Source organism: Halichoerus grypus, chromosome 5 (genome assembly GCF_964656455.1).
Source record: "Halichoerus grypus chromosome 5, mHalGry1.hap1.1, whole genome shotgun sequence".
In the NCBI taxonomy this organism is placed as follows: domain Eukaryota; kingdom Metazoa; phylum Chordata; class Mammalia; order Carnivora; family Phocidae; genus Halichoerus; species Halichoerus grypus.
In genome coordinates this window covers 85809678-85822257 of record NC_135716.1, presented here as the reverse complement: position 1 = coordinate 85822257, position 12580 = coordinate 85809678, and the positions used below count along the sequence as shown (strand labels likewise).

General features: G+C 41.5%; 1 protein-coding gene across 7 annotated transcripts in view; it reads left to right on the top strand.

The window, feature by feature from the left end:
• Nucleotides 1-1518: 1518 nt before the first annotated feature.
• The window catches only part of RPRD2 (regulation of nuclear pre-mRNA domain containing 2), a 93404-nt gene continuing 82342 nt past the window's right edge, over nt 1519-12580 (top strand). For 3 of the 7 annotated variants that reach the window (XM_078072485.1, XM_036098328.2, XM_036098330.2), the window contains exon 1: nt 1520-2587. In XM_078072485.1, the coding sequence (XP_077928611.1) occupies nt 2383-2587 (205 nt within the window). In that variant the 5' untranslated portion in view covers nt 1520-2382. Of the gene's footprint in view, nt 2588-12580 lie in introns of all 7 variants that reach the window. The other 4 variants (XM_078072488.1, XM_078072486.1, XM_036098329.2 and 1 more) reach the window with 3 other exon arrangements.

The following is a 12580-nucleotide window of genomic DNA, read 5'->3' as shown; positions in this document are numbered from 1 at the left end:
AAGCCATCATTTACTTGTCTGGATTATTCCAATAGCCTCCTCGACTGGTGGCTCTTAAGTCTGTTTTCAACATAGCAACCAGTTAAAAAGTTACATGGGATGTAACTTCTCTACTTAAAACTCGTCTGCTTTTTTTTTTTTTTTTTTAAGATTTTATTTATTTATTCATGAGAGACAGAGAGAGAGAGACAGAGGCAGAGGGAGAAGCAGGCTCCCCGCGGAGCAGGGAGCCTGATGCAGGACTCGATCCCGGGACCCTGGGATCATGACCCGAGCCAAAGGCAGACGCCTAACCGACTGAGCCACCCAGGCGTCCCAAAATTCGTCTGTTTAATGAGGATCCCCATCTCAAAGTTAAAAGCCAAAATCCTTACAGTTGCCTTCAAGGTCTTACATGAACTCTCTCCCTTCACCTCAGACCTCATATTCTGCTACTTGTACCCTCTCTTACTCTTCTCCAGTCACGCCGGCCTCCTTTTTCTTCCTCGAATATGTCAAGACATAGTTTCAGGTCCTTTGCACTTGGCTGTTCCTTCTGCCAGCATGTTCTTCTCCCCCTTCCCCATACCTGCTTGGTTACCTTATTCTCAGCATTCAGATAAGTGTCACTTCCTTCCAGAAGCCTTCCTGGATCACCAAACCATTTCCCTTCCCATATAGGATCTCATACACAATATCCTCTCTCTTCCTTAAACTGCTTCATACTTCTTCATAGAACTTATTACTCCCTGACCATATTTGTTTATGGTCTCCCGCTACTAAGCCCCACAGGTAGGAGATTTTTGTTTGTTTTGCTGTTATACTTCCCAGTATCTAGAACTATACTTGGCACAAAACGTTCAACAACTTTTTGTTGAATGAGTGAATGAGTGAATGAATGAATGAATGAATGAATACTAGAGATGAGCTTGGCAAAACAGGTTCCTTGCCTCAAGAAACAACGAGTCCACTGGGGAGAGGTAAAAGACTTAAAATACAGTAATTCCATGTGCTCAGTGGAACACAGGAGCCTCCAAATCTGCCCAGAGGATTTTCATAGGCAGATACGATGGAATGGTTAATCTAGGTTGTGCTAATCAATATAATAGACAGCTAGGGCTCTTTAAACTATAATGTATTATGCAATTGTAAGACTGTTATAACCGGCAAAAGTGAGATCACATCTTCCCTTTTATTCTTTCCTCGTCTCGAAATTTCTACTAGGAAATTTTTCGTTTCACTTCATTTACTTCCTCTTCCTATAATCCAAATAGCCTACTGGCTGTGAATGGTATCGTCCAAGGGGAGTGTAAAATATTGTTTGATCTGGGAGTCTGCGTAGTGAATGGCTCGCTGGAGCTGGCGCATGCGCATCTTTTTGAGGCACTGCAAGATGGCTGCCAGCCACTTTGTCGCGCGTCGATGCCCCGAGGAATTAGCGGCGGCGGCGGCGGCAGCTGCCAGAGAGTAACAGTGACCTCTGAGCAGTGGGAATTACCCGGCCTGTTGTGTGAGCTGGACAGACCCAAGAGGGAGACCTCGCTAGGACGTAAAGGGCGGGGCGGAGCGGTGAAGCCCCTCCCCCAACCTCTTCTTAGTTTGACCAACTCCCTCACCCTCCCTCCCGGTTTTTCCTCCTAGCCCGCTACACGCTGATCTGCTGCGCAAGCGCACAAATAATCGTAGCGCCTCCTTGGCCTTTGGGGCTTGCGGGCTTCTGCGCGCGCTTCTCGTTCTAGTCCTTTGATTGGTCAGACTGCCCCGCCATCACGCCTCCCTCTGCTTTCTAGGTTGAGAAGGAAGCGGGGAGGCGGGGCGAAGCCGCGCGTGCGCGATACTGTTGCTGTCCCTTTGCTGCTATTGCGTTGCAAAAAAAATCCTCACTAGGTAGCCTTGGGCCTTTTCTGTGCTAGAGGAGCTAAAGGAGAAAGATTCCTGCAACTGAAGGGGCAATCGGGTAGTATTAAATTTAAGATATTAACGCCCACCCTTTACAGGAGCGTGGCGATAGGAGTGGGGAAGAGCCTTAGCTTTGAGAGCTGAAGAGTGTAAAACCATTAGTTTCGGGGCCAGGCGTTTTGAAAGGCTTTGCAGGATCTGTTTTCTGCGCATTTCTTCCGTGATTATTGACTGGTTTAAACACAACCCCTTGAACAATTCTGATAAACCTTCGATACCCGCAGCCCTTCCTTACAGCGTGTAGGAGCCACCAGCGTGCCCAGCAGCTGGTCCTCCCGTCCTACCTCTAGAAGAGCCTAGCGCGTGCACCATCCCCACCCCCTGGCCTCCCTCCCCACCTACGGCTTCCACGCACTCGCAGTGATTGTTTTGCCCGCTCCCGCCGCCGCCGCCGCCGCCGCCGCCGCCGCCAGAGGAGCAGCAGCGCTTGTGCAAACCGGGAAGATGGCGGCCGGCGGCGGCGGAGGCAGCAGTAAGGCCTCCTCCTCGTCGGCCACTTCGGCAGGGGCTCTGGAGTCCTCGTTGGATCGAAAATTCCAGTCGGTAACTAACACCATGGAATCTATTCAAGGCTTGTCGTCTTGGTGTATAGAGAACAAGAAACACCACACTACTATCGTCTACCATTGGATGAAGTGGCTCCGGAGATGTGAGTGTCGGGGGTGACTAGGGAAGGGAAGACTGGGGAAATGGAAGGAAATCCTTCCCGAAGCGCCTGGGTTTTTCCCACGGAGCCACTGCATTCGGTTGGCGTTGTTCACATTAAAGCTTTGACGCGAGTGTTCCCAAACCCAGACTCCATTCCTAGCCACAGTTGTCCTGAACTGCAGGAGGCTCATCATTTCTTGGATTTTTTGTTAGCTACTTACTGACTTGGTGTGTGTGTGTGTGTGTGTGTGACCTTGGGCCGTTGGGCCCAGATCATTAGAGATTTAGGTGTTGTTTAAGAGCCTTGTAAGGTGCTGTTGTCTTTACTGAACCTTCGCGGAAATTATCGCGTCCGTTTATTTCTTATAGGCCTTGACGTGCTAATGATTTCTGGTTTTCTTGATGATAGACAAGCTATGGTTTAAGCAGTAGCAAATCCACTTCGTTGGAATATGTTGGACCACTCTATTTTACGCTGAACTAAAACTCGTGATGTGTTATAAGAAGGGCCTCACTTGGGTGAATGTTACGAAGTAACAGGAGCTCCACGTAGAGCTGAGGCGACCACCTGGGAGGTTTCCTTGTACCTGTGTTTGCTGCAATAAAATGCGGGCTTCTTGCTACTGACCGGAAATAACTGCAGTCAGTATCATCATTCATACCTTAAAATGTAAAACATGTCCAGCTACTTTTCAGTCACTCGAAATACCTTTTTAAAGAAATAAGTTTGGCTTCATAGGTAATCAAAACAGGAAATCGGGAAATGGGCTTTTTGAATATATAGTACTTCCTTTCCCCAGTTACTGCTTTTTTGTCTCCATCGGGGATTTTTTTCCACTTTGCTTCTTTACTACAGAAAAGAGGTATATTAAACTGTCAGGAAGCATGGATTGTCTCCAAAACATTTCAAATATTTTAGGAGTAAGTGTGGAGAAGTCGTTGTTGCTTCCTGCTGAGAAGAGAGGGTTAACCCGTTGCTTCTTGTCTATGGCATGTCACCAGTAAGACCCATCATCCAGTTACTCTTATTCCACTTCTGCCATTGCCCCTATAGTGTTTTGATTTGTGTTTACCTTTGAGGGAACAGATGGACAAAACTTACAAAATCATAGGCCCCAATCTTCAGACTATTTGTCTATATAAAGTTACTGTTGGTAGAGATGTTTTGTGGCACTTTGAGTAATACATACGGAAAAGACTGTAGAACCAAGACAAGATTACCTGTATTTACCAATAGATCAAAGTTACTTTCTTTCCAAGAAGTAAAATTAGAACATACAATATGAACTATGATAACAGTCATCATCAAAGACTCACATATTAAGTATCTGCTATGTGCCCAACCCTTTATTGCCATTTACCATATATGTCTCACTGTACTTTAAAATAACCCTAAGAAGTAGATTTTTTTTTTTCAAAGATTTTATTTATTTATTTGACAGAGTGTCTCTGAGACACAGCGAGAGAGGGAACCCAAGCAGGGGGAGTGGGAGAGGGAGAAGCAGGCTTCCCGCTGAGCAGGGAGCCCGATGCGGGGCTCGATCCCAGGACCCTGGGATCATGACCTGAGCCGAAGGCAGACGCTTAACGACTGAGCCACCCAGGCGCCCCAGAAGTAGATTTTTTAAATAATTGATTTACAGGTGGGGAAACTAAGGCCCAGAAATGTTAAGTAAATTGCTTAAGATTACACAGAAAAAGGGTGGAGTTAGGATTTGACTCCACCATATCAGTTGCCAATGACCACATTTAACTTTGTAGTAATGTTTTCAAGATTAAAAGAAAAAAATCTTTAATGTACTTGGTACACCCACCAAGTGTACCAGTGGTATACCCTGGTAGCAAATGCTCATGTAAGTCTGAGAACATACTCTCTTTTCTTGTCTTAAAATATTTGTACAAAATTATACAAGCATTTAACATTTCCTGCCTTTGAGCTCTGGTGCTTTAATTGTATGGTTACATCATTTGCAAGACTAAGTTGGTCCCCATCCCTGCCTTGTGGGATTTCAAATGACAATTAGAATTTTTTTTTTCCTAGTTAGCAATAATGAGATATACTGGAGCCAGAAGTTTTCTGCCTCTACAATTGTTGATATTTTGCCCGAGCTTATTTCCCTTGTTGATATATCGAGTGAAAAAGTGATTGCTCTACTAAAATAATATTAATACATTGCTCTACTAAAATAACTTGAAGTGCATTATATGTAGTTTATGTAGTTAAATACTTTTGGTTTTCTAAAAACTTGATTCCTTTTTTCCTAGTGGAATGGAACTTTCTAAAATGGTTAAGGGTTATTTGTAGTCATTTTGTTTGCTTTTAATGAACATCATCTATTTCAATGTAAATAAAGCCTTTTGAGAGAAATTTTCAGGAGAGTAATGAAGGGCACAGTGAAAATATTTTATACATTAGGACTCATTTAGTTTCATATTTCTTTCTTTTTTTTTTTTTTTAAAGATTTTTTTATTTATTCATTTGACAGAGAGAGACACAATGAGAGAGGGAACACAAGAAGGGGGAGTGGGAGAGGGAGAAGCAGGCTTCCCGCTGAGCAGGGAGCTCGATGAGGGGCTCGATCCCAGGACCCCGGGATCATGACCTGAGCTGAAGGCAGACGCTTAACGACTGAGCCACCCAGGCGCCCCTAGTTTCATATTTCTTTACACTTGGGATTATCTTAGTTTGAGTTCGGTTTCTAAGTCAGCTTTAGGCAAGTTTGTGAAATAGGTGTCTCTGGCATTACCAGCCTTTGTGTCTGTTTTCCTTATGTCACTTTTGCTTCTCTTTTTTATTCTGGCATCCATTATTTGGTAATTTGTGTTTAGACCTCAGTGTGAGTTTAAGTGTGTTAGCTCATCCAAAGATATTTTCATTTGACCCTTTATTTCATAATGTTGTAATGAGAGACTTTTGTTCATTTTAAAGGAAATAATTTAGAGAAAGCAAGTAGGCTTTTGGAAGATATACTCCATGGGTGGGTTCTAACTGATTTTATTCAGGCTTCTTTTAATTTGTCTTGAAACATTCATTGCCATCATTTTAAAAAGTGATCTTTCTGTAGCATAAACATGTCATTACTGTGTTTCAGAATCCTCCATTGATATCCCATTGCAACAGGTTAAGATCTAAACTTCTTTTGCTATGATCTACAAGTTCCTACACCATCTGCCTTGCCTGCTACCTCTCAGGCTTCTTCCAATTCCGTTTCCTTATCGTTTAGATTCAAGCTCATGTATTACCTCTTCAGAAAGGCCTTCCCTTATTTGACCTCATTCCAGGTGGTCACTTCAATTGCCTTCTGTCACTTCACATTATTTTCAGTATATGAAATTACATTGCTTGTTTGTCTACATGTTTATTGTATCTTCTCCCACCAGATGACAGAGCTAGGTCTTCTTTGGTGCTGTCTTCTCAAGCAACTAGAATAGTGTTTGGCACAAAGTAAGCAGTCAGTAAATATTTGCCAACATAATTTTGTGTATTAATCAAGAACTTGAATTGTTTTAATTTCTGTTTATCAGGAAGAAATGTTTATAATTAGTGAAAGAAATGATAGCTATGGTTGTCAGCAAGTTCAAGATATGGCTCTTTTTGTTTTGTTGTGTTTGTTTGTAAGATATGGCTCTTTCTGGACTTGATGTTCAGTTAACCATATTTTCATTTCTTTACTTCATTTGTCCCTCCCATTTTTAAGGTAAAACGGAAATCAATGTGGAAAAGTAGAAAAATGCAGACTTTAGAATTAGACCTAGATTCAGACCTTAATTCCATCTTTTAATACTTGGGTGACTCTACACTTAAATTGTGAGCCCAATTTCTGATCTGTAAGTAGAGGTAATAAATATCTCATAGAATTGCTCTCTACGTTTAAGAAGATAGCATATGTATTTTAGCATAGGTCCTAGCGTATACAAAACATTAAAATTATTTATTATGATGACAGTGGTGATGTAGATAAAGATTGTCTTTATCCTAACATCCTGAGTATCCAGAATAATTACAGCAGAACTTTTTTGGGGGTACAGTGCTGGAAATTCCCAGTTAGGGGCAGATGGATTGGAACAGACTCTAATGAATTAGCAAGTGCTCTGAAGAACTAGTAGGACAAAATGGAAATTACTGTGTTCATGATATTTCCATGTTGTTTTTCTTTTAAAGATTTTATTTATTTGTTTGTTTGTTTATTTATTGGTGAGACAGTGCGAGCACAAGCAGTGGGAGTGGCAGGCAGAGGGAGAAGCAGGCTCTCCCCGCTGAACAAGGAGCCCGATGTGGGACTCAGTCCCAGGACCCTGGGATCATGACCCCAGCTGAAGGCAGACGCTTACCCAACTGAGCCACCCAGGCATCCCATGTTGTCTTGTTTCTAACCATTGAATGGGTTGGTCTGTTTTAGATGGTGGTGTGAGAATTTAAGTGAGTTTTTGAAGAAAAGTGGGATATAGGAAAATAGAATCATTTGTAGAGCAGGAAATCTGTTAAGAAGTCCCTTCAAATATTTTTTTTCTTTTTTTTTAATAAAGATTTTATTTATTTATTTATTTATTAGGGAGAGAGAGAGAAAGCACAAGCAGGGGGAGTGGCAGGCAGAGGGAGAAGCAGGCTCCTCGCTGAGCAGGGAGCCCGATGTGGGACTCGATCCCAGGACCCTGGGATCATGACCCGAGCCGAAGGCAGGCACTTAACCAACTGAGCCACCCAGGCGTCCCCCTTCAACTATTTTTGATACAACCTAAATATTTACATCCCACCCCTACCTTTACTGATTAACCCACTTCAGTAGTTATCAGCTTAATGGCCAATCTTTTTTTCTTCTACTTCCCCTTACTTTTTCCCCCTCCACCTCATTTGAAGGAACTCTCAGTACAATCTGGTATTTTTTTCCCCCACAGGAGAAACTATTATATAAACATGGCCTAGCAAAAAAATTCTCTTTTTACAGGATTGAATTGTTGCAGAGGATTTGCAAAGTGCAGTTACTGTTGTTTTTTTTTTAAGATTGTATTTATTTGACAGAGAGAGAGACAGCGAGAGAGGGAACACAAGCAGGGGGAGTGGGAGAGGGAGAAGCAGGCCTCCCGCCAAGCAGGGAGCCTGATGTGGGGCTCGATCCCAGGACCCTGGGATCATGACCTGAGCCGAAGGCAGACGCTTAACGACTGAGCCACCCAGGCGCTCCGCAGTTACCGTTTTTGATTTATGGCAGTGGTTTCTCAGTTTGGTACTCAGGGATCCTTAGATGGACCATGAAGATGGTGATAATTTTATAGCTAACTTTTATCAAGTGCTTACTGTATGCCAGGTACCGTTCCAAGTATTTTGCACATATTAATTTATTCAGTCCTCACAGCTCTTTGAAGATTGTTATGATCCCCATTTTACAGATGAGAAAACAGAGACACTAAAAGATTAACTTGCTAATAGTTACAGAGTTATTAAGTGGTGGAGCCAGGATTCAGTCCAGACATTCTGGATTTGGGGTGTACACTCTTAGCCACTATATTATACAGCCTTTCTGATTCATAAAATACTCTCTACCATGCAGAAAACCTTTCATTACTTGCTTATTTATTTAAGATTAGGCCATATAGATTAACCAGAATGTTGAAATTTTAAATCTTTGTGGGTGTTTTTGTTTTTGCTTTCTGTGGCAAAACTGATTATCTTGTGTGGATTTAGAGTTCTTTTTTTTTTTTTTTAAGATTTTATTTATCTATTTGACAGAGGGAGACACAGTGAGAGAGGGAACACAAGCAGGGGGAGTGGGAGAGGGAGAAGCACGCCCCCCGCCAAGCAGGGAGCCTGACGTGGGGCTCAATCCCAGGACCCCGGGATCATGACCCGAGTCGAAGGCAGACACCCAACAACTGAGCCACCCAGGCGCCCCTGGATTTTGAATTCTGATAGGCATTTATATTTTTGCTTGAAAACATGTTAGCTATGAAAGCTGACGACTAGATAAAAATCTCTAAATGTGAGGTGTATTTGGATTAAATAATAAAAGGCTTTTCTTTCTTTCTTTCTTTTTAAGATTTTATTTATTTATTTGTGAGAGAGAAAGAGCACAAACGGGGAGCGGCAGGCAGAGGGAGAAGCAGGCTCCTCGCCAAATAAGGAGCCCGATGTGGGACTCAACCCCAGGACTCTGGGATCATGACGCTTAACCACCTGAGCCACCCAGGCAACCCGCTTTTTTTTTTTTTTTTTTTTTAAAGTAATCTCTATTCCCAACTTGGGGTTGAATCACGACCCCAAGATCAAGAGTCGCATGCTCTAGTGCCTGAGCCAGCCAGTTAAAGGGTTTTCTTGACAAAAAGTTTAGGGTGCAGTACTGGTCCGTGGGGAGTGGAGTCTATCTTATACTTGATATTCCACAAATCTGAGGGTCTGGGACCATTTCTGCAGCTTTGACTTCTGAAATGTAGTTATTCCTTTAACTGTTTACTTTTTTTTGGCACAGATTTTAAAATTATTATTATTATTTTTTAAAACAATAGAGGTTGGGGTGCCTGGGTGGTTCAGTCAGTTAAGCGTCTGCCTTAGGCTCAGGTCATGATCTTGGGGGTCCTGGGGTTGAGTCCTGCATGGGGCTCCCTGCTAAGCAGGGAGTCTCCTCCTCCTTCTCCCTCTTCCTCTGCCCCTCCCCCTGCTCGTGCACATGCTCTCTCTCTCTTAATAAATAAAATCTTTAAAAAAAGTAACAGAGGTCAGCCACAGATGTAGACCTCCAGCAATAAAAGCAGTATCTCAAGTGCCAGATACTTAGCAAATTAGGTTTCCTACCTAATACTATACCTACCTAATAAGTCACAGGGTAATAGTTCTAAGTATCTGTGATATAATCCAAAAGCCTAAAAACAAAAAACAAACACAAAAGCCTAAAAACAGCTGGCACAGTTAACTGTTTATTTTCTTTGTAATACATCCTTTGTAGCAGGTATGTAGGTTAGACCTGTAGAATATATAACATTACTGCCATAGGCATAAAGCTTTTTAATTACATATCATACATATACAAATGAGTAATATAGGTGGACTAGATACAGATTCTTTGAGTATGAAGATGAATTCACTCATAAGTCCCTAGTTTACATTCAGTTCTTTTAACAAGTATTTGTTGAATACCTGTTGTACCAAGCACTGGGGATCACAGCACGTGAACAAAATGGAGAAAAATTTTTGCCCTCTTGGAGCTTATATTCCAGTAAAGGGGAGACAACAAACAAAATAAGTAAACTATTAAATATATTAGAAGATAAAAATATTAGAAGTGCTGTATAGAAATACAGAGTAGGGAAGAGAAATAGAGTGTTACAGGGGTTTGCAGTTTTTAATTAGGTGGTAAGAGAAGGCCTCACTTGGAAGGTGACATTTGAGTAGGGAGATGAGGTATTGCAATATAGATAACAACAGTGTGAGGAGAGAATGTTCCAACACAAAGAGAACAGAAAAATACAAAGGTTCTGAGGTTAGAGGTGCCTGGAGAGTTTAAGGAAGAGCTTTTGTGGCTGGAAAGGAGTAGTTACAATGAGATTTGGCAGATGAACTCAGAGATTATGGTGGGTGATGGTGGGGGGGCATATCACAATGTTTTATAGGTATCGTAAGGACTTTTGCTTTCATTCTGAATGAAATGGGGAGCTATTTGAGCAGAGGAATGATGTGAACTGATTTTTTTTTTTTTTAAGCTCGAGGCCCAATGTGGGGCTTGAACTCACACGCTGAGATCAAGAGTCACATGGTCTATGGATTGACTCCATGATTTATGTTTTTAAAAGGTCATCTGTGGGGCGCCTGGGTGGCTTAGTCGGTTAAGCGTCTGCCTTCGGCTCAGGTCATGATCTTAGGGTCCTGGGATCCAGCCCCGCATTGGGCTCTCTGCTTAGCGGGGAGTCTTCTTCTCCCTCTCACTCTCCCTCTGTGTGCTCGTGCTCTCTGTCTCTCAAATAAATAAAAACCTTAAAAAAAAAAAAAAAGTCATTCTGGTTGCTGTAGAAACAGGGATACGTGGCTGTTGTAGTAATCCTGGGGTAAGATGTTCGTGGTTTGGACCAGGTTGTGGCCTGTGGAAGTGATAAGTAATTTAATTCTGGATCTATTTTGAATGTAGATCTAACTGTATTTCTAGATGGATTAAACATGGGGTAAGAGAGGGAGGTAATCAAGAATGACTCTTCAGGTGTTTTGCCTGACTAGAAAGAGTTGATATTAATTAATATGGGGAAGGCTGTAGTGGAGCAGATTTGGGGAAGAAGATTAGAAATTTAGTTTTGAATGTTAGATTTGTGTTGTTCGTATTTTAAAATATCTTTATTGAGATAGAATTCACAAATACAAAATTCATTCATTTAAACTGTACAGTTCAGTTATCTTAGTACATTCACAGAATTGTGCAACAGCCACCACAGGGTGTGATAGATTGTGTGTAGATAGTGTGTAGATTGTCTTTGGAGCCACAGAGCTGGAAGAGAGAGATCGACATGGGAGTTAAGTACAGATAGAGAAGTAAGTATAGTAAGAGTAATAAGTGTAGATAGAGAAGAGGTCCAGAGAGAAGGCTCTGGGGCATGCAGTATTTTAGATACTTCTTTTGCTTATTTGGTCTAATGTGTTCTTGGCTTAGGTTCTTTTTGAGGTTCAAGGTAAACTTTATTTCAGCTCCCCAAAGAAGTAATAAATCTATTTTGAGCTCTTGAATGTTTCTACTCTTGGTTTAGACTAAATGGCACTTCTGGATTAGTTAGGCAGTAGCCGTATCATAATTACCAACCATAAAATTATTGTATAATGATTCTCTCTCTCCCTTTTGGATACTTAGGTCACTTTTTCTTCATTCCATTGCCCTAAATTCATAGAGATATAGATAATACTTCATGTTTCCTGACAGTGTTTTAAAACATGAACTTCCTAATTATGACATATAATTACTGTGATGGTATGTACTAAATGAGCTTTTTTACTTGGATTATGAGACTTTACAATCAGTCATTATGTTCTTCATTTAGCTGTGTTGTCTCTCAAATGCAGAAGGGTGATACTATAAACATGGCCTGAGGTGGATTTGAAGCATTATATATGACATAATTTTGTTATACATTCCATAGTAAGCTAAATGTTAAATTATGTAGCAAGTAAACATTCCTATAACTAAAAGTGTGAAACAATATTGACAAACTTCAAATGGTTCTTTGGTACGGAAAGGAAAATTTCATTGGCAGTGGAAAAATACTAATTAAAATTTGCTTAGATAGGTCACAACAAAATTACAGTTTTGTCTGCAGAGAAGGGGTGTGTGTATGTATGTGTATAATTTCTTTTTTTCTTTTAAAGATATTTAAAGATTTGATTTCTTTATTTGAGAGAGTGAGCGGGAGAGAACATGAGCAGGGGGAGGGGCAAAGGGAGAGGGAAAAGCAGACTCCCGCTGAGCAGGGAACCTCACACAGGGCTGGATCCCAGGACCCCAGGATTGTGACCTGAGCCGAAGGCAGCCGTTTAGCCAACTGAGCTACCCAGGCGCCCCAAGATTTTATTTATTTATTTATTTATTTATTTATTTATTTATTTATTTATTTTATTTGAAGGAGAGAGGGAGAGCTCACGCACTCAAGCACACACAAGTGGGGGAGGGGCAGAGGATGATGGAGAGGGACAAGCAGACTCCCTTCTGAGCAGGGAGCAGGCATGTGACATGTGGTTCCATCCCAGGACCCTGTGATCATGACCTGAGCTGAAGTCAGACACTTAACCAACTGAGCCACCCAGGCGCCCCTGTATGTGTATAATTTCTTAGGGAGTAGAGGGTTACTGATTTTATTTTTAGTGACTTGGCTTCCTGCTTTTCATAAACTAATAAATAATAGATGCATCCAAACTCCTTTTCTCCTAAGCTTTTGTCAGTCAGTTATGATATTTGTTTTAAAATTTCAACTATCTGAGAAATAAGGATACAAAAGGTTTTTTAAGGTATAGAAGGAGCTCAGAGACCCT